The following is a 22,204-nucleotide window of genomic DNA, read 5'->3' as shown; positions in this document are numbered from 1 at the left end:
CCCTAGTAGCTGGGCCTACAGGCATGTGCCACCACAACCCGCTAATTTTTGTGTTTTTAGTAGAGATGGGGTTTCGCCTTGTTGGCCAAGCTGTCTCCAACTCCTGGGCTCAAGTGATCCTCCTGCCTGGGCCTCCCAGAGTGCTGGGATTCCAGGCGTTAGCCACCGCGCTGGGCAGATTCCTTCTGATCTTGCAATTATTCTTCCACGAAGAGCTACCACTTACTGAGCACGGCGTGCCAGGCCTCATGCTAAGCAGTTACATACATTATTTGATGCACTCTTCAAAACCCAAGAAGGAAGGTATTACTCCATCACACATGCGTAAACTCTGCCACAGCTAGTTAGTGGTATAGTCGTTCTTGAACCTGTGGCTACCTGACCTGAAAGTTTGAGCTCAGAAGGAAAGGTGTGTGCGCGATAAGAGGGGCTTGGAAAACATGATGGGGACCAGAACAAGATGTGCAGCGCCCCGTCGGGGCTACTCTGGGGCCCTGCTGGAGTGTGCAGAGGCAGCACCACTAGAAAGGGGTGTGCCCACGTGCAGGGCGCCGCCTCCAAGGTGCTGCCCCCCTCAGGCAAGGCCTCCTGACAGGCTGAGTGTTATCCTTAACCTTTCCCACACACCTGGGAGTGGCTAGGGCACTGCCTGCCCAGCCAAGGGGCTGAGCCCGGGGCGTGGGGGGGAGTCCTCAGGCAGACTCTGTTCCCGCCATAGGACGGAGTGGGGTCCTGCGAGGTGGTGGTGCCTGTTCACCCTGGGCTTCAGTGTGACGGGCAATGACAGAATGACAGGCCAGTCCAAGAGGAGAGTTGAAAACAAGATTGACGTAACCCTTTATTGCAAATTCTAAAGTAAAAAGATGTACAGTACAAAGTAAAATTGAAATTTCATACTATAAACTTCCAATCCACTTACACATTCTCATTTCTCAAGCATTTCTGCCATTTCCGCATAAACAGAACAGGGAACAAGTCGAGGAGGTGAAGGAAGGAGATACAGCAAGGGGAAAAAATTGTCTTGAATAATCACAAACCCCAGAAGCAAGTGAAAGGAAAGACATTTTCTCGACCTGCTGTCCTGGTGATGAGAAGCGGGGGTGGGTGGAGCAGTGCAGTTTAAAATGGCTCTCAGAATAGCAGCATTTATGGTACCATTTCAGCTTCCTTGAGTCCAATAATTCTTTGCCCTTCCCTTGTGCCTTTGCCTCTGTATCTCAAAACGCTTTACAAAACATTTAGTTAAAGCCTCACAACACCCCTGTGAGGTAGGTCAGTATTATTATCCCCATTTTACAGATGGGGAAACTGAGGCACAGAGAGGTTAAGTGACTTGCCCAAGGCCACACAGCGAGCCAGTGGTCAAGCTAGGGCTAGAACACAGGAGTTCTGTCCCTTTTCTGGAACCACTGGACCACACTCCCCTTTACCTATATACATTCTTCACACACACACACCACATGTGCACACCCACCCACCCCACCCCACTTAGCCTCTATGTACAGCAAACAGCAGTGGGGGGCAGGGGCAGGGGCAGGGGGTGCCTCAGGAGTTTTAATGGAGGAAATCTTGGTAATCTTAGAAAGAGAATCCAAGAAAGCACAGAGCTGAACAAAGGAAACTCTGTTGCAAACCTTGGGCCCCTCCCAATGCAGACTTCCTCTTCTTTCCTGATGTCCCCCTGGCTGGCGAGTTGCAGCCAATTCTTTAGGGGGTGGGGGGTACCTGAAAATGAACAAAGCTTTTTGCTGAACTGTGGGCAACATCTGAGAAAAGAAAGAGGCATCATTACAGAAGATGCCCAGGACTCAAGTCACAAAGTCATGACCCATAGCGATCTCACCTCCACAGCAGGACTGGAGGCTGGGGGCCGGGGACGGGGGATGGGAACTGACCTACCAGCCATCTCCCCCCAGAGTGGAGCTACTGGAGCTGACTAGAGTGGGCACTTCGAGATCCTCCTGAGAGAGTGTTCCTGAACCAGGAGACATGGCCTAGGCCTAGAGAGAGATGTCCCCAAAGGGGGACAGGGAGAGAAGGAAGGGGAAGGGTGCCCCCACCCCCATACAAATGTGAAGGAGACCAGCCCTCGTCTGTGGGCCTGTCTGGGGCAATGGAGCGTAGGGCCCAGTATGAGCTTGCAGAGTGGAGGCTGCTGGGCATCGCGCATGCCCTAGCTTTGAGGCATGGGGGTAGTTTTTTTTTTTTGAAACATACAGGTGAAAAAGGCAGAAGTAAGGCCAGTCCAGCTGGGTTGGCTGACATCATCTCTGAGGGCTCTGCCAGGTGGATTAGGTGAGGAGGGGTTTATGAGCCTCTAAGCACCGGCCAGTAGGGGGGAAATGCCACATGCAATGGGTGAGTAGGGATCTGGGGGGTCAGGACCTTGCTTTTCTTCCAATCTCTACTTCTCAGCCAGAACTTTGCGAGAGCCCCTTTGATTTCTCTTCCCTCCATTCCCCTCCTTTCCCCAAATGTGCTAAGGTCCCAATTCCCAGACCCCTCCCAGGACTCAAGAACTGGGATAGTCAAGCAACAAACACACCAAGACAGGCTTCCCTTGTACAGTAAAAAGGGTCATTTTTATTTTGTTTCCTTTTGGCTTAGAGTGATGGACTTTTTATCACGTCTCATTAGGGCAGCATTGACCTCCATGCATTCACTAATACACCAATCTTCACTGTTGGTCTTTTACACGTTTACGTTGGTTGCAGTGAAAAATAAAGAACTCTGGGCACTGTCGCTTTAGGGGCTTTGACTGAGAGTTTCTGTTTTTTTTTTTTTTTTTTTTTTTTTTTTTTAATCTCTCCCCAGCCAACTTCTGACACCAAAAGTGGCTCATTTGGAAAGGAGTGAGAGTAGGCTATGCTAACATGGAAGTTTCTTCCTGCTCTCATCTGCTTTAAATTACGGAGTCTCCTCATCCTAAGCAACAAGGAGGTCAGGGAAAGAATAGGGGGAAATGTTTTTCACACACAAACCAGCAACTACGTCAGCTGCGGCTCAGTGGCTTTGGCTCTGCATTTTAAATTAACAGCATCACACGTCTTTTTGCTTTTTGTCCTTTTTTTAAAAGGTGGATTGTGGAGTATAAATACTGCACCAAGGACTTGGCTACAAAAAATAAATATTTATATTATATTTATATATCTATATATATATGTGCAGTGATACTGTGGCTGCTGCTGCTTTTTGATTGGCTTCGTTAATATTTGGCAAAGCGTTGCCACTTACCCACTCAGCGAAGATGCACAAAAACGTCATCGCTGATTCTTTCAGTTCAATGCCTGTTAACTGCGGGTGTAAACTGCTGGTGATGGTGTCATTTACTACCAAATAAGTGTGGAGCAGGATGGGTGAGTGAGTGAGTGAGTGAGTGAGCAGGTGGAAGGATAGTGAGTGAAGGAAAAGAAGGTGGGAAACTTCTTTGTAAAAAAATGTGAAACTTCAATTAGAGCGGAGGTGGCTTCTTTCCTATGAGGCTGGCTGATGGATGCCAGACACCAAGGCCCATGTGTTACTGAGGAGACAGCCTGCTGGGCTGGGGTCAGGAACTGGGGAAGGGAAAAGGTCAGATCTCAGAAAAATCTCATCAATATGCTCTAGTAGCTTAATGACATCACTAGCACGAGCACATGGTGTGCTTAGCGGGATCTTATAGCTCTGTTGCCCATCTCAAGACCTAAGAACAATTATTAAGTTTAGCCAAATCTTGCATAGACGTGGTTAGAATTTATTGCACATTGGAACAAAAATATATATTTTTTGTTGTTTTGGAAAAGACCATTAGCGATAAAAAATTTTTTGTCTGTCTGTCTGGTTTGGGGATGTACATTGGCTGACAGCATCTAAGTTCTAAGAAGAAAGAAAAGTATAAAAAATAAAAATAAACATGACAATGGCATAAGCCAGAAGCCATTTCCTATTTAATAAGTTAATAATTTGTATTTACAAAAAGGCATGCCAATAAAATAAAATTATATATTACAGTATTTATAATTCTCTTAAAAAGAATAACCACACGTCAGCTTCTGTTTTGTGCTGTTTACAATGTAGCCTGTACATGTTACTATACATTCATCCTAGCAGGTAGCAGGGTCACTGAAAGATATGCCTTCCCGGTCTGGTATTGGGTGTAGTACAAAAATTCTACGGATGCTGCTGCGGAAGCAGGCTTAAGAGAGCTGGACAGAGTTTCTAGTGGTCCGACAAGATAGAAAGCTCTGCTTACCAACTTACTGTGGTTTGTTCTACGCAAAACTAGTCAGGTGGACTGTGAAATTACCTTCAAAGTGCTTCTACTGCAAGGCAGATCGGTGTGTCTGATTATGGGTTGGTTCTTCTTCCCCCTCTAGTGTATGGTTCAGGAAGAATTTATTTTGATTTGGTTCACATGCTAAAGTCTCTTTTCACTCTTTGTGTAGACTTCCTGACACATTCAACTGCAGCATCTTGGCTTTGAAATCCAGTCATCAGGTGAGAAACCCCTGGACTAAAAACTGTCTTTCCTAAAGCAGGAGATGGAATGGAAGATATGACGCTCCCCCAGAAGCCACACTCCAATGACAGCTGGCAGGTCACTAAGCAGATAGCAAAACTGGCTGCAAGGGAATGCACTGGGGGAAGCTGGAACATCCTGAAGAATTCATATTAAATTGCTTTCTCATGAAAACCAGCGCAGTAAAGAAACCAAGTGGGCTTGGTTTAGAGGCGGCTCCATCTCTACCTCAGGTCCCACCACTGACTATTATTCTAATAATAAATGAAAGAAACCACAGCCATAACCCCAATGCGGCTACCCTCACCCACCTCTGTGGGCAAGGGAAGCCCTACTTGGTGGAGAAATGTGATGGAGGCAGGAGGAATCATGCAGTGTGTGAGTATGCGACGACCCCTCTGCAGAAGAGAGAGGTCCGTTCAGAATATCTGAACCCCTCGCGGTATTGACCCATGCCTGGAGAAAGCCACAATGCAGAGGACATGATGTGAAATGAAATGAGCACCCCATAACTCCCAATGAAAGGTCGTTTTAAGTTCCCCAAATTACCCCTAGAGATAACTGGTGCTACTTTGAATAGCACTTTTATCTCTACCCCAAACAAGTGTCAATTCTCCAGTATGAAGGCTAAACGATCATCATAAATATTGCAAGATACAAATGAATTTTTCTTTTTTAGCCCTAGGATTTGGTTTTACAGTGACATAAATAGTACAAGCCATTTGGGATCAAAGTCTCCCCCATGTCCTGGACACAGAGCAGCATTAAATAGTTCATCTTGCAAAATGTGCAACAATGGCTGTATGTTAGAGATGTCTGTTAAACATATACACGCAACGGATCCATCTGCTTGTTGGATTGGGTTTGTTTTGGTGGTGGTGGTAGTCAATTAGTTGGTTGTTTCCCTACCCAGAAGGTGTATGAAGGACTTTTAAGAACTCATAATAAAGAATTGTAGCCGGTATGGAACTCTTACCATTTTCTCCAAATACAGTGAACGGTGCAGGGCTGGGTCCTGTCCAAAGGCTGACCCAATGCAGGGGACTAGGTTAGTAGTGTCCTGTGGTGTATGGATCTCATGCATGACTTCTGATCACAGCATGCCATCATGCAAATCATCTCTACGCATTGAACGAGCACAATGTTTGGAATTGGCCTGAGCAAGTCCTCCTCAGCCTGAAGAAACCTGATTGTTTTCCCCCACCCATCTGCAAACCACGTGAAGCCCATGTGGAGATGATGCAATTTATGTCAAAGAAACTGACAATTAAATGACATGGGCTAAATGTGAGTGTCTGTGTGAGTGTGTGTGTGTGTACGTGTTTTCTTTTTGCTGCTTAGCTTAACTAATGTAAGAATGCAAATATAGTTTGTATGAACAAACAAACTTTTAAAGTGATGCTTTCTGCTTCTGAGAATCAACAAAATGAAAAAATAAAATCCATTTGGCTGCAACGGAAATATGCTGGTCCCGGCAGCCTCTCTTCTGTTTCTGTATCTGATTAGTTTTGTCCTAAGTTGCATTGACTGATGTGGAACATGCAGTAACCACCTGCCCAAGCATTAGAAAATCTGTGAGTCTAGGGAGCGGGGTCCTTTGCCCTTGGCAGGTCACTGCTCAAGATGCAGCTGTGTTACATGGTAAGCGGACGACGTTTGGTATAGATCTTCAGGTTAGAGTCTCCACAGCTGTTCTGCATTGATAATATTCAGGAAGTTTGTAAACAATCTTTCACTTGCGAGTTTTAGATCTGTATGATATTGAATTTTTGCTCTCTTCTAACACTTGGATTCTCTGACCTCTTTTTGTCTTTTGGCTCTTTCCCTTCTTCCTTCCTCTGCCCGCTGCTGTTTCTCCTTTTCAGGTTTAGTTACACTGTCATAGGATGGGAGGGAGGCTGTAGATGGGGTGCTCTCTTTTTTCTCCCGGTGTGTGCCTCCATTCTCTAGCTTATTAGAAGTTGTCTTTTTGCAGATGAAGCCCCGCCTTGCCAAATGTCCCCGGTAGGCACGCTGCAGGACCACCGCAGATACCTCCTCCTGCTTGCGACGCAGCGTGGTTGTGATTGGCTCGTAAGACACTTTGGAAGGATTGGATGCCACGAATCGCTCTTCCATCTGCTGCCGCAGGATGTCCAACTCCCCGCTATCTCCCAGGACCCGTTTGGTGAAGGCAAAAAGGATGTCCAAGCAGTGGATGCGGTCTCCACTCACCATTGGCAGATCCATAGCGATAAGCTCAATGGTATTGGGCTTGGGCACGCGGAGAGGATGCTCCAAGGCATCTGCAAAGTCTGCCAGCTTACAGTATTCAATGAACTGGGTGGCGTCGGGGTCGAACTTCTCCCAGATCTCATAGAAGGTCTCAAAGTCATCCTCACTCAGAGGGTCTGCACTTTCCTCTGTGGCTACACTGAAGTTCTCCAGGATGATGGCAATGTACATGTTCACGACAATTAGGAAGGATATGATGATGTAGCTTACAAAGAAGAAGATGCCCACTGAGGGGTTCCCGCAATCTCCCTTAAAGCCACTCCCTGGGTGTTCCTTATCTAGGCTGCAGTCAGGGGGTCGGTTTAGGATGGGCAGCAGCAGGCCATCCCAACCAGCCGAGGTTGTGATTTGAAATAGGCAAATCATGCTGTTGCCAAATGTCTCAAAGTTGAACATGTCATCAATACCAGCCTCATGCTTCACATATGCAAAATTGGACATCCCAAAAATGGAGAAGATGAACATGACCAGGAAGAGCAGAAGGCCGATGTTGAACAGGGCAGGCAAGGACATCATTAAGGCAAAGAGCAGGGTACGAATCCCTTTGGCGCCTTTGATCAGACGCAAGATGCGCCCAATACGGGCCAATCGGATGACTCGGAATAGGGTTGGGGAAACAAAGTATTTCTCAATTATATCTGCCAGGAACATTCCTAAGAAGAATAGAAGAAGTTATGTTATTGAGATTGGAGATCCCCTTTCTCTTTACTTTTTTTTACCTGGCACTGTGGAACTCTTAAGTTCAAAGGGCTTTGCAGAATAGTGCCTCACTATTCAATTTGAACTCTCATAATTAAAAAATGACATTTTGGCTGGGCATGGTGGCTCACACCTGTAACCCCAGCACTTTGAGAGGCTGAGGCAGGTGGATCACTTGAGGCCAGGAGTTGGAGACCAGCTTGGCCAATATGGTGAAACCCTGTTTCTAACAAAAATAAAAAATTAGCCGGTTGTGGTGGTGCACATCTGTAATTCCAGCTATTTGGGAGGCTAAGGCACAAGAATTGCTTGAACTCAGTAGCTAGAGGTTGCAGTGAGCTGAGATCATGCCACTGCACTGCAGCCTAGGTGAAAGAGCAAGACTCTTGTCTCCAAAAAAAAAAAAAAAAAAAAGTGACATTGTAAACATATGGAAAAGTAAATAATAAAATAGACACCTATGTGCCTAACACACATAACTAACACACATATTTGTCTTTTGATGTTGTTATTTTGTGTTTTGAGATGGGGTCTTGCTATGTTACCTAGGCTGGTCTTGAACTCTTGGGCTCAAGTGATCCTCCTGCCTCAGACTTCCCGAGTAACTGGGATGAAACACAGATTTAATGGAGGCTAGCATTTTACCAATTTTTCTTCCTCTTTCATCATCCCCAGAAGTATCCACAATCCTGAAGATGGTAGGTATCATTCTAGTGTGTATCTTTAGAGATTTACTACGTAAGAATCCATGGCTGGGCACGGTGGCTCACGCCTGTAATCCCAACACTTTGGGAGGTGGAGGCAGGTGGATCACCTGAGGTCAGGAGTTTGAGACCAGTCTGACCAACGTGGTGAAACCCTGCCTCTACTAAAAATACAAAATTAGCCAGGCATGGTGGCACGTGCCTGTAATCCCAGCTACTTGGGAGGCTGAGGCAGGAGAATCACTTGAACCAGGGAGGCAGAGGTTATAGTGAGCTGAGACTGTGCCATTGCACTCCAGCCTGGGTGACCAGCTAAATTCCAGCTCAAAAAACAAAAAAAAAACAAACAAAAAAACCCACAAGAATCCGTAATATATATATAACTTCCTGCTACATTTAGGAAATTATACTGTATCTGTCTTATTTATTTATTTCAAATATTTGGTAGAGATGGGAGTCTCGCTATGTTGCCCAGGCTGGTCTTGAACTCCCGGGCTCAAGCAATCTGATCCTCACCCCCTCAACCTCCCAAAGTGTGGAGATTACAGGTGTGAACTACCACATCCAGCCTGTATCTGTCTTCTGAGGTTCATTTAGTTAGGTCTCTATCTTGTTTTTGAGATTTCACATTACATTTGTGAGATTGATCCCTCATGTTAAAAAAATTTTAGATTATTCATTCTAACAATTGAGTGGTATTCCCTTTTATGAATAGGTCCTCATTTACTTGTTTTTCCACTCAAGGACAATTAATTAGTTTTTTTCCCCCAGATTTGTCATCCACATATGATTTTCCAAGATGTTACTGATATTCTCCACAATAGAATCAAATTTCCATATCCACAAACAATGAATGCGAGGTCCCGGCTCCACCTCATGACCTCATTATCCTTTTACTTTGATGTCTTAGTTATTCTGCTAATGCTAGCAATTTTCAAAGTAGTTTCTTCTTTGCTCTGAAAAAACATCTTTGGTTTCGCATAGCCCTACCTCCCTACTCTACCAAACTAGCCTAGAAAACTAAAGGGACTCTCAGGAGTAACTTTCAGCTCTGAGCTGACAGATTTTGTCTGCAAGTCATGAATCAGAAACCAGTATCAGGCTGGACACAGTGGCTCATGCCTGTAATCCCAGCACTTTGGGAAACTGAGGCAGGCAGATCACTTGAGGCTAGGAGTTCAAGACGAGCCTGGCCAACATGGCAAAACCCTGTCTCTACTAAAAATATAAAAGAAAAGAAAAGAAAAGAAAAATAGTCAAATGTGGTGGCACACGCCTGTAATTCCAGCTACTTGGGAGGCTGAGGCATGAAACTCACTTGAACCCGGGAGGCAGAGGTTGCAGTGAGCTGAGATCATGCCACTGCACTCCAGCCTGGGTGACAGAGTGAGACCTCAAATAAATAAATAAATAAATGATACAAAAATTAGCTGGGTATGGTGGTGCACGCCTGTAACTCCAGCTACTCAGGAGGCTGAGGCAGGAGAATTCCTTAAACCTGGGAGGCGGAGGTTGTAGTGAGCCGAGCTCGCACTCTGGCCTAGGGGACAGGCAGAGACTCTGTCTTTAAAAAAAAAAAAAAAAAAAAGAAGAAAAGAAAACAAACCAGTATCAGCAGGTGAAGATGCCAAGGCATTAGGATATAAGGGCAAAAGGTGAAAGTGTACAAATTGGAGAGCCTTTTTCTAGTTATATTCATCCAGGGATTTACCTCAACCAGGCCACTTGTTCTTTAAAGCTATAGAGCAATGAGGGGACCCAAATGAGGGGCCACAGAAGGAGGGCAGAGGAGTTGAAAAGTCTGGGAAATGACAACTGAAGGGAAGGCACTGACATACTCTCTTTGTTCAGCACCTTCTCTTGCTGTCCAGGCGCTAACAAGACAATGGGAGCTTCAGCTGACATGAGGGATATAATTTAAGGAAACATTTCTCAATCATAAGAATGCATAAATAGCTGGGCACGGTGGCTCACGACTGTAATCCCAGCATTTTGGAAGGCTGAGGTGGGTGGATCACTTGCGGTCAGGAGTTCAAGACCAGCCTGACCAACATGGTGAAACCCCATTTCTACTAAAAACACAAAATTAGCCAGGCGTGGTGGCACATGCCTGTAATCCCAGCTACTTGGGAGGCTGAGGCAGGAGAATTGCTTGAACCCGGAGGTGGAGGTTGCAGTGAGCTGAGATTGCACCATCGCACTCCAACCTGGTCAACAAGAGCAAAACTCTGTCTCAAAAAAAAAAAAAAAAAAAAAGAATGCATAAATACTGGGGCAGTTAACTAGTTAACTGCAGAAGGCTATAGAATCCCCTTTGAAGAATCTTAGCTTTTCAGGAAAAGACAAGATGAAGTAAGGTCAGAAAGTGGGCCAGGTAACCTCTTGAAGCCTCTTCAGGAGCTAGAATTCCATGGGGTATTTGAGCTTTCAAGAAAATCTCTACCTTAGCCAGGACCCACCCATGATGATTTCTCAGCTCTCTCAAGTCATAAGCAGTGACCAAATAATTCAGCTTATGTAATATATATTAAAGTATATGTGATACTTGCAGCCCATATATGGTGGGCAAGTAGGGCTTCAGAGAGATGATGCCTGAGGTAGATTTTGAAGGATGAATGTGTGTTTGTCCCCATAGAAAAAGGGAGAGAAATGGGGCAGACAGTAACGTAGGCAGTAGGAACATCATTTAAGGGGTGCTCTAGGTGCTTTCGTAGTTAGTTTTACCCTAATTCTTTTGATGGTTAATACTCTCAACTTTATTGGAATGAAGGATGCAAAGTATTGTTTCTGGGTGTTGCCAGAGGAGATTAACATTTGAGTCAGTGGACTGGCAGAGGAAGACCCAACCTCAATGTGGGTGAGCACCATCTAACTGGCTGCCAGCTCAGCTAGAAAAAGCGAAAGCAGCAGACTTGCTGAGTCTTCTGGCCTTCATCTCCTCCTGCGCTGGATGCTTCCTGCTCTCTAACATCAGACTCCAAGTTCTTCGGCTTTTGGACACTTGGACTTACATCAGTGGTTTTGCAGGGGTTCTCAGGTCTTTGGCCACAGACTGAAGGCCACGCTGTCGGCTTCCCTACTTTTGAGGATTTGGGACTCGGACTGAGCCACTACTGGCTTCCTTGCTCCTCAGCTTGCAGAGGGCCTGTTGTGGAACTTTGCCTTGTGGTCATGTGAGATCACATTTATCCTATTAGTTCTGTTCCACTAAAAAACCCTTACAGGTTTTGGTACCAGGAGTGGTTCTAGAGGAACACAATTTTAAGGATGGATTTCCTTAGTTGGTTTTGGGGTTTCTGGAATTGGCTGCTTAATCTGATTAGACCCAAAAAATGCTAAGGACTCTACTTCTAATAGTTCAGAGAACACTGATAGTCCTTGGTGTGAACTGTTTAGAGAATTACGCAAAATAGATATATTTAATATTCCTGATTCATTGCTCTTGAGGGACAGGGAGTTTAGTGACTCTATACATAATACCTTTGACCATATGTGGAGAACCAAGGAATAGAATGAAGTTGGTTGGTTGCTCCTAAGTTTGCTGGAGAAAGTGATGGAAGAAAAGGATGAGCTCAGGGATTCTAACTCCTGGCTCCAGAAGCACTTACTGAGCCTCAAGCTTCTAAGATTGCTCTGAGAGTCTTATCTCCTGTAGACAAAGGGCTGATGTTTCAGAAAATCAGACACAAGTTCTTATCATGCAAGTGGCTGGCCTGCAAGGAATGGTGCATACATAGTCTTGCTAGGTATCTACTGTTAAAGTGAGGGCATTGATTGGAAAAGAATGGGACCCTGCAACTTGGAATGGGGATGTGTGGGAGGACCGTGATGAAGCTGGGGGCACTGAGCTTGTAAACTCTGAAGCTTTTATTGCCAGAGGAAATAGCCTCCCTATCCCCAGTGGTGGCAATATCCCTTCCCCTATACCCAGGCTGCCATCAGCCTTTCCACCTTTGTCTTAGGAGATTAACCCTGCACTTTTGAGGCAACAGTGGTCTCCCCTGAGGCAGTTGCCAGGCAAGACAATGCTGATTCTCTTCAGAACCCACCACCAACAACCCTCTTTGTTTCTAGATCTGCAACTAGACTCAAGTCCTGGAAGGCCCCTAGAGGTGAGGTTCAGAGTGTGACCCATGAGGTGGGCTACACTCCAAAACAACTGCTTGAGTTTTCTTTTTTCTTTTTGAGATGGACTCTTGCTCTGTCACCCAGGCTGGAGTGCACTGGTGCAATCTCCACTCACTGCAACCTTCACCTCCTGGGTTCAAGTGATTCTTTGTGTCTCAGCCTCCTGAATAGCTGGGATTACAGGTGCATGCTACCATGCCAGGCTAATTTTTGTATTTTTAGTAGAGACAGGGTTTCACTATATTGGCCAGGCTGGTCTTGAACTCCTGACCTCAAGTGATCCGCCTGCCTCAGCCTCCCAAAGTGCTGGGATTACAGGTGTGAGCCACAGTGCCTGGCCTGCTTGAGTTTTCTAATTTGTATAAGCAGAAATCTGGAGAACAGGCATGGGAATGGATATTAAGGTTGTAGGACAATGGTGGTAGGAATATAAAGTTGGATCAGATGGAATTTATTGATGTGGGCCCACTAAGCAGGGATTCTGCATTTAATGTTGCAGCTCAGGGAGTTAAAAAAGGTTCTAATAGTTTATTTGCTTGGTTAGCTAAAACATGGATGAAAAGATGGCCCACTGTGAGTAAGCTGGAAATGCCCAATCTCCCTTGGTTTAGTGTAGAGGAAGGGGTCCAAAGGCTTAGGGAGACTGGAATGATAGTCACCTTAGACCTATTCATCCCAACTAGTAGGGTCCAGAGGACATACCCTTCACCAATACCTTGCAAAATAGATTTGTGAGGGGGAGCACCTGAATCCTTGAAGAGCTCTGTAATTGCTCTTCTCTGTATGTCAGATCTTGGAGTGGGAACTGCAGTCACTCAATTGGAAGATTTAAACGCAATGGGAATAACTGGATCCCGAGGTGGCAGGGGCCAAGTGGGGGCACTCAACTGTCAAATGCAAGGTGGGCGTGGCTACCATAATGGACAGCAGAGGCAAAGCAGCAATCAGAATAGTCTGACTAGTGTAGAGCTCTGGCATTGGTTAGTTAAACATGGTGTTCCAAGAGGTGAAATTGATAGGAAGCCTACTACATTCTTTCTTAATTTGTATAAGCGGAACACTTCCAGATCAAGTGTACAACAGACTAGTTTGAATTATAGAGAATCATGGCCCCTCCATCAATTTCCAGACTTGAACTAGTGTGCAGAACCAGAACCCCTTGAATGAAGGGGAGGCTGGGTCCCCTTAAGGAAGGACCCAACTATATTACTGACAATTTATGTTGTTAATCTTTCTCCCATCCTTCCCCAAGGAGACCTCCAGCCTTTTACCAGGGTAACTGTGCACTGGGGAAAGGCGAATGATCAGAACTTTTGGGGACTACTAGACACTGGCTCTGAGCTGACATTGATTCCAGGGGAGCCAAAACATCATTGTGGTCCTCCAGTTAGAGTAGGGGCTTATGGAGGTCAGATAATTAATGAAGTTTTAGCTCAGGTCTGACTTAAAGTGGGTCCCCAGACTCATCCTGTGGTCATTTCCCCAGTACCAGAATGCATAACTGGTATATACATACTTAGCGGTTGGCAGAACCCCCACATTAACTCCCTGACTGGTAAGGTGAGGGCTACTATGGTGGGAAAAGCCCAATGGAAGCCATTAGAGCTGCCTCTACCTAGAAAAATAGTAAATCAAAAACAATATTACATCCCTGGAGGGACTGTGGAGATTAGTGCCACCATCAAGGACTTGAAAGATGCAAGGGTGGTGATTCCTACCACATCCCATTCAACTTTCCTATCAGGCCTGTGCAGAAGTCAGATGGATCTTGGAGAATGACAGCTGATTATCATAAGCTTAACCAAGTGATGATGACTCCAATTGCAGCTGCTGTATCAGATGTGGCTTCACTGCTTGAGCAAATTAACACATCTCCTGGTACCTGGTACGTAGCTACTGATTTGGCAAATGCCTTTTTCTCCATTCCTGTCCATGAGGCTCATTAGAAGCAATCTGCCTTCAGCTGGCAAGGCCAGTAATACACATTTACTGTCCTACCTCAGGGTAAACTCCCTGGCTTTGTGTCATAATCTTTCTCGCAGAGATCTTGATCACTTTTCCCTTCCACAAGATATCACGATGGTCCATTACATTAATGACATTATGCTGACTGGACCCAGTGAGCAAGAAGTAGCAAACACATTGGACTTATTGGTGAAACATTTGTGTGCCAGGGGATGGGAAATAAATTTGACTAAAATTCAGGGACCTTCTACTTCAGTGAAATTTCTTGGGGTCCAGTGGTATGGGGCCTATAGAGATATTTCTTCTAAGGTAAAGGATAAATTGCTGCATTTGGTCCCTCCTACAACCAAGAAAGAAGCACAACACTTAGTGGGCTTATTTGGATTTTGGAGGCAACATATTCCTCTTTTGGGTGTGTTACTCTGGACCATTTATCGAGTGACCCAAAAGGCTGCCAGTTTTGAGTAGAATCCAGAACAGAAGGCTCTGCAATAGGTCCAGGCAGCTGTGCAAGATGCTCTGCCACTTTGGCCAAATGACCCAACAGATCCAATGGTGCTTGAGGTGTCCATGGCAGATAGGGATGCTGTTTAGAGCCTTTGGCAGACCCTCATAGGTGAATCACAGGAGAGGTCTCTAGGATTGTAGAGCAAGGCCCTGCCATCTTCTGCAGATAATTACTCTCCTTTTGAGGGACAGCTCTTGGCCTGTTACTGAGCCTTTGTAGAAACTGAACATTTGACCATGGGTCACCCAGTTACCATGTGACCTGAACTACCTCTCATGAACTGGGTGCTGACCCAGCTAGCCATAAAGTTGGGTGCATACAGCAGCATTCCATCATCAAATGGGAATGGTGTGCACGTGACTGGGCTCGAGCAGGTCCTGAAGGCACAAGAGTTACATAAGGAAGTGGCTCAAATGCCCATGGTCCCCCGCCCTGACCCAGCCACCCTGCCTTCTCTCTCCCAGCCTGCACTGATGGCCTCATGGGGAGTTCCCCATGATCAGTTGACAGAGGAAGAGAATACTAGGCCCTGGTTCCAGATGGTTCTGCATGATATGCAGTCACCACCTGAAAGTGGACAGCTGCAGCACGACAGCCCCTTTCTAGGACATCCCTGAAGGACAGTGGTGAAGGGAAATCTTCCCAGTGGGCAGAACTTTGAGCAGCGCACCTGGTTGTGTACTTTGCATGAAAGGAGAAATGGCCAGATATGCAATTATATACTGATTCATGGGTTGTAACCAATGATTTGGCTGGATGGTCAGGGACTTGGAAGAAGGATGATTGAAAAATTGGTGACAAATTTGGGGAAGAGGTATGTGGATGGACCTCTCTGAGTGGTCAAAAACTGAAGATATTTGTGTCCCACATGAATGCTTACCAAAGGGTGACCTCAGCAGAGGAGGATTTTAATTATCAGGCGAATAGGATGACTCATTCTGTGGATACCACTCAGCTTCTTTCCCTAGCCACCTGTGTCATCACCCAACGGGTCCATGAACAAAGTGGCCATGGTGGCAGGGATGGAGGTTATGCATGGGCGCACCAACATGGACTTCCACACATTAAGGCTGACCTAGCTACAGCCACTGCTTAGTACCCAATTTTCCAGCAGTAGAGACCAACACTGAGCCCTCAATATGGCACTATTCCTTGGGGGTGATCAGTCAGCTACTTGGTGGCAGGTTGATTATATCGGACCTCTTCCATAATGGAAAGGGCAGCAGTTTGTCCTTCCAGAACAGACACTTACACTGGATAAGGGTTTGCCTATCCTGAATGCGGGTTTGCCTATCCTGAATGCAATGCTTCTGCTAAGACTACCATCTGTGGACTCACCATGGTATTCCACACAGCGTTGCCTCTGACCAAGGCACTCACTTTACAGCTAAAGAAGTGTGGCAGTGGGCTCATACTCATGGAATTCACTGGTCTTACCATGTTCCCATCATCCTGAAGTAGCTGGCTTGATAGAACGGTGGAATGGCCTTTTAAAGTCACAATCACAATGCCAACTAGGTAACGATACTTTGCAGGGCTGGGGCAAAGTTCTCCAGAAGGCCGTGTATGCTCTGAATCAGTGTCCAATATATGGGACTGTTCCTCCCATAGCCAGGATTCATGGGTCCAGGAATCAAGGGGTGGAAGTAAAAGTGGCACTACCCAAACATCACCCCTAGTGACCTGCTAGCAAAATTTTTGCTTCCTGTTACTGCAACATTATGTTCTGCTGGCCTAGAGGTCTTAGTTCCAGAGGGAGGAATGCTACCACCAGGGGACACAACAATTCCATTAAACTGGAAGTTAAGATTGTCACATGGACACTTTGGGCTCCTCCTACTTCTAAGTCAACAAGCTAAGAAGGGAGTTACAGTGTTGGCTAGGGTGACTGATCCAGACTATCAAGATGAAATCAGTCTACTACTCCACAACAGAGGTAAGGAAGAGTATGCATAGAATACAGGAGATTCATTAGGGCATCTCTTAGTATTACTATGCCCTGGGATTAAGGTCAATGGGAAACTACAACAGCCCAACCCACGCAGGACACAAATGGTCCAGATTCTTCAGGAATGAAGGTTTGGGTCCCTCTACTAGGTGAAAAACCAGGACCAGTCATGGTGCTTGCTGAAGGCAAAGTGAATATAGAATGGGTAGTAGAAGAAGATAGTCATCAATACCAGTGACAATCACGTGACCAGCTACAGAAATGAGGACTGTCACTGTCATGAGTATTTCCTCCTTATTTTGTGAAGAATATGTTTATGCATGTACACACTTGTACTAGGAAAATATCTTCATTTTAGTTCTCTTCTTTTTCCTTTATGATGTAACATAAGATTTGTTGATTTCATGTCAGCATTTACGTGTTGTTAACTTTATGTAACAGCATTTAGGTTAAGGCTTAGTGCGCTTCCGGTTGTATAAAGGATGGCTGTATTATGTTAGGTGTAATTATGAACTCATTATTGTATTTATTTGGAGATTAAGTATGATTTCAGGAGATGTGTATGGGTTCAAGTTGGCAAGGGGTGGACTTGTGATGGTTAATAGTAAGTGTCAACTTGATTGGATTAAAGGATGCAAAGTATTGTTTCTGGGTGTTGCCTGAGATTAGGTTGGTGCAAAAGTAATTGTGGTTTTTGCCATTACTTTTAATTTGAGTCAGGAGACTGGGAGAGGAAGACCCACCCTCAGTGTGGGTGGGCACCATCTAACCAGCTGCCAGCTCAGCTAGATAAAGCAGGCAGAAGAAGATGGAAGCAACAGACTTGCTGAGTCTTCCGGCCTTCATCTCCTCCCACGCTGGATGCTTTCTGCCCTTGAAAATCAGACTCTGAGTTCTTCAGCTTTTGGACTCTTGAACTTACACCAGTGGTTTGCCAGGGGTTCTGGGGCCTTTGGCCAGACCAAAGGCTGCACCATCGGCTTCCCTACTTTTGAGGATTTGGGACGCAGACTGAGCTACTACTGGCTCCCTTCAGCTTGCAGACGGCCTATCATGGGACTTCACCCTGTGATCGTGTGAGTTAGTTCTCCTTAATAGACTCCCTTTCATATATACATCTATCCTATTAGTTCTGTCCCTCTAGAAACCCTAATACATTTCTCTTGCTTTAAAAAGATGATTTCTTACTTTTGTTTCTGAACAAATCAAATTTAGGATATTAAAAAAAAATCCCAATCATCGAAAACATCTTCCTCTTTTTAGAGTATCATTTGAAAATGGGGGGTATGATTTGGTCTGTGGATTTTCTGTGTTGCTCAAAGATGAGTGGCCAGAAAAGTTTCAAGAGAAGTGGACAAGGGTAGCATTGTCCAAAGTGTGTTTTGTGAGAAGTTAGGAGAATGGACTTGGGGCCAGGGGGCTGGGCTTGAACCCCCACTTGCTCACTTACCAGCCACATGTCTTGGGAACCTCTCTGTGCCTCAGTTCCTCAGGATTCTTAGAGGTTTGTTGAGAGGATTATATGAATTAACATATTTAAAGCACTTATAATGGCACCTGGCATGTAGTGTGTTCCATTAAAATGTGAGCTGTCATTATTACTGAAAAAAGGAAACTGTGGTCTAATAAAGGTGAGATGCTATGTTACATTTAAAGATAATTCTTTCTTTATTTTTGAGACAAAGTCTCTCTCTGTCAACCAGGGGTGCAATGGTGTGATCTCGGCTCACTGTAGCCTCAACCTCCCGGGCTCAAGCAATCCTCCCACCTGTCTCCCAAGTAACTGGGACTATAGGCACATATCACCATGACTGGTTCATTTTTATATTTTTTTTTGTAGAGACAGGGTTTTGTCATGTTGCCCAGACTGGTCTTGATCACCCGGGTTCAAGTTATCTGCCTGCCTTGGCCTCCTAAAGTGCTGGGATTATAGGCGTGCACCACTGCACCTGGCCCAGAATTCTTTACTGTAGGACTTCCAAGAGAATTCAGTAATGCGCACTGTGAACCCCAAAGGAAAATTCAAGGTACAGTGTGTTACCTAATTTCCTCATGAGATTCTTGGGGAGAAATGTACAGGATTAGTGTTCCACATGTCGACACTTTTGGACATACTGCTCTGGAGGAAAGAACTAGAGGGTGGCACAGGCCAAGGGGAGACCCTGGCCTGCTGGTGCCTTAGTCACCATTTCACTAGGCCCAGCATGGCCACTGGAGGTCTGGGGCTGGCCCCATGGGTCTCGAGCACTCTCTCTCTTGGGTATAAATGAGTCAAACTTACCTGGAACCAAGGCTGAGTTTTATCACACAAGATGCCTTTCAGGAAGGTAAGGAAACATTTGGAAGGGCAATCAACAGGGTGGCATTTCCTTCTGCCTGCCTGCCAGGACATCATCCCCCCACACTTTTAGGTTGAAGCAAGATGCACACAGTCACAGTTAAGAAACATGGACTTTGGCCGGGCGCGGTGGCTCTAGCCTGTAATCCCAGCACTTTGGGAGGCCGAGGCGGGTGGATCACGAGGTCAAGAGATCGAGACCATCCTGGTCAACATGGTGAAACCCCGTCTCTACTAATACAAAAAATTAGTTGGGCATGGTGGCGCGTGCCTGTAATCCCAGCTACTCAGGAGTCTGAGGCAGGAGAATTGCCTGAACCCAGGAGGCAGAGGTTGCAGTGAGCTGAGATTGCACCATTGCACTCCAGCCTGGGTAACAAGAGTGAAACTCCGTCTCAAAAAAAAAAAAAAAAAACAAAAACAAGAAACATGGACTTTGGGATGAACTCCAGTTATGCCTCCACCACCTCCTAGTGAGTGACTGTGGACATCTATACCATCAGGATAATAAAGTAGCTTGCTTCTTGGGATGTAATAAGAATCAAATGAGACAACGCAGGTGAAGAAACTTTCAAAGTGTAGTTGGCCCACAGTAAAATCTCAGTAAACAAGCCCTGCCAGTAACAGCAGCACCACCATGGCTATCAGCATCAGAACTTAACTAGACTATTTCATAACAGCCAAGTTAACAGTCATTCCCTTTTTCATTTTATACTTCTATTGCATTATATTCTTTAATGACAACTTTCTTTTACCTTCCCTGTTAGACTTTAAACTCCTTAAAAGCCAAGAACCAATCTTTTTTTTCTTTTCTTTTTTCCTTGAGCCACAGAATTTATAATCCAAGACTACTAAGAACACGCAGTAGAAATTCACTGACAATGGAATCTGCTAGGCAGGGTATCCTGCCTGCACCTCAGATCTGTATAATTCATTCCTCTCCTGGGAAATCTCATCCTCAAAATCAGGCAGGTCCCTTTTCCCCTGGCCTACTTTTCCGACCCCACTCACCCACGATGGAGAGGATGACTACCACGAAGTCGAAGATGTTCCAGCCAATGGTGAAGTAGTAGTGCCTCAAGGCAAACATTTTGAGCACACACTCACAGGTGAAGAAGATAACAAACACCAGGTTAATCCAGTAGAGGATGTTCTCCATCTGCTTGCTCTGAGTGTCTGTCTCCACCATCATTGTCACCATGTTAAGGCAGATGAGCATCATGATAACAATGTCAAAGGCTTGTTGCGTGACAAAATCAAAGACGATTCCTTGAATTTTGTTCTGGGGAGGAAGGGATGGAAAAGACACAAGATTCATGAAAACATTTCCAAGCCAACCTGTGGAAGCTGTCACCCTGCTAATCGAGGTACCTCTGTCTTCTTTTCTGTTAATACTGGTCAGCTCTGCTGCTCTATCAGGAGCATGGATGGAGACCAACATCAATATTACCTCACCAAGAGCTTGCTAAAGTTACTATACTTCTTTATTTTTTGTTTGTTTGGAGACAGAGTTTCGCCTCATTGCCCAGGCTGGAGTACAATGGTGCAACTCAGTTAACTGCAACCTCTGCCTCCTGAGTTCAAGCGATTCTCCTGCCTCAGCCTCCTGAGTAGCTGGGATTATAGACAAGAGCCACCATGCCCCCCTAATTTTGTTACAGATGGGGTTTCTCCATGTTGGTCAGGCTGGTCTCGAACTCCCGACCTCAGGTGATCCCCCCACCTCAGCCTCCCAAAGTGCTGGGATTACAGGCATGAGCCACAGCATCCAGCTGTTTTTTTTTTTTTTGAGACAGAGTCTCATTCTGTTGCCCAGGCTGGAGGGCAGTGGTGCAATCTTGACTCATTGCAGCCTCTGCCTCCTGGGTTCAAACAATTCTCAAGCCTCAGTCTCCCGGGTAGCTGGGATTACAGGTGCACACGATCACGCCCGGCTAATTTTTTGTATGTTTAGTATAGATGAGATGGGGTTTCGCTATATTGGCCCAGCTGGTCTCAAACTCCTGGCCTCAAATAATCTGTCTGCCTCGACCTCCTAAAATGCTGGGATTACAGGTGTGAACCACCATGCCTGGCCTTTCTCTCTGTTTTTAGAGATGGGTCTCACTGTGTTACCCAGGCTGGAGTGCAGTGGTTATGCATAGGTGCGATCATGGCACATAGCAATTCAAACTCCTGGCCTCAGGTGATCCTCCTGCCTCAGTCTCCCGAGAAGCTGGGCCTACAGGTGTGCACCACTATACCCAGCTGACTGACACACTCTGGATGTCTTCCTACTTCTCCAGCTGCTCCTTTTTGGTCTCATCTGCCAGCCATTTCTTCTCTTAATCCCTTCTTTCTCTAAATTTTCACCCTATGAGAGCTCATCTATTCCTGCTGCTTATGTGGTATCTATGTACTCATGCTTCTCAAGCTTTTCTCCTCCAGCCCACACCTTTCCTCTGAATCTGAGTTGCTTACTTGCCATTTCTTCTTGATGACTCATAAGCATCTCAAACTTACCATGTCCAAACATCTCACACTTAAGTCCAAAGCAGAGCCAAGTCTATTCCCTGCCCCTCACCCAGCTTGTTCCTCTTAATTATTCACCCAGGCTCTTAAGCCAGAAATCTGAGAATCATCTTTGTCTCTTTATTCTCCCTCATCTGATCCACTGAAGGGCCTGTTGATTCTTCCTCCAAAAATATAACTTGGGTTCATCCACTTCATTCTATCTTTTTTGGCTCCACTCTAATCTGAGCCACCATCATCTCTGATCTGAACTTGTCTGGCCACTTCACTGGTCTCCCACTTCTTTTCTTGCCCTCATCAATGCAGTCCTCATAAAATAGCAAGTGTAATGATTTAAATCAAATGTATCATTGCCAGGTGCAGTGGCTCATGCCTGTAATCCCAGCACTTTGAGAGGCTGAGGTGGGTGGATCACTTGAGGTCAGGAGTTCAAGTCCAGCCTGGTCAACAGGGTGAAACCCCAGCTCTACTAAAAATACAAAAATTAGCTGAGTGTGGTGGCAGGCACCTGTGGTCCTAGCTACTTGGGAGGCTGAGGTATGAGAATCGCTTGAACCCGGGAGGTGGAGGTTGCAGTGGGCCGAGATTATGCCACTGCACTTCAGCCTGGGTGAGAGAGAGAGACTCTGTC

At 45.6% G+C, this 22,204-nt stretch overlaps 1 protein-coding gene across 3 annotated transcripts in view; it reads right to left on the bottom strand.

The window, feature by feature from the left end:
- Window positions 1-808: 808 nt before the first annotated feature.
- Window positions 809-22,204, bottom strand: part of SCN8A (sodium voltage-gated channel alpha subunit 8) — a 144,245-nt gene continuing 122,849 nt past the window's right edge. For all 3 annotated transcript variants that reach the window (XM_064377110.1, XM_064377108.1, XM_064377109.1), the window contains exons 25-26: window positions 20,074-20,344; window positions 809-7,425 (exon numbers count right to left, since the gene is read on the bottom strand). In XM_064377110.1, the coding sequence (XP_064233180.1) occupies window positions 6,278-7,425; window positions 20,074-20,344 (1,419 nt within the window). In that variant the 3' untranslated portion in view covers window positions 809-6,277. The remainder of the gene's footprint in view (window positions 7,426-20,073; window positions 20,345-22,204) is intronic.

The sequence above is a fragment of the Aotus nancymaae genome, unplaced genomic scaffold (assembly GCF_030222135.1).
Source record: "Aotus nancymaae isolate 86718 unplaced genomic scaffold, 86718_ANA_hifiasm-v0.15.2.pri h1tg000016l, whole genome shotgun sequence".
Classification (NCBI taxonomy): Eukaryota; Metazoa; Chordata; class Mammalia; order Primates; family Aotidae; genus Aotus; species Aotus nancymaae.
The sequence above is the reverse complement of the archived record's forward strand: the minus strand, read 5'-3'. Positions and strand labels throughout refer to the sequence as shown.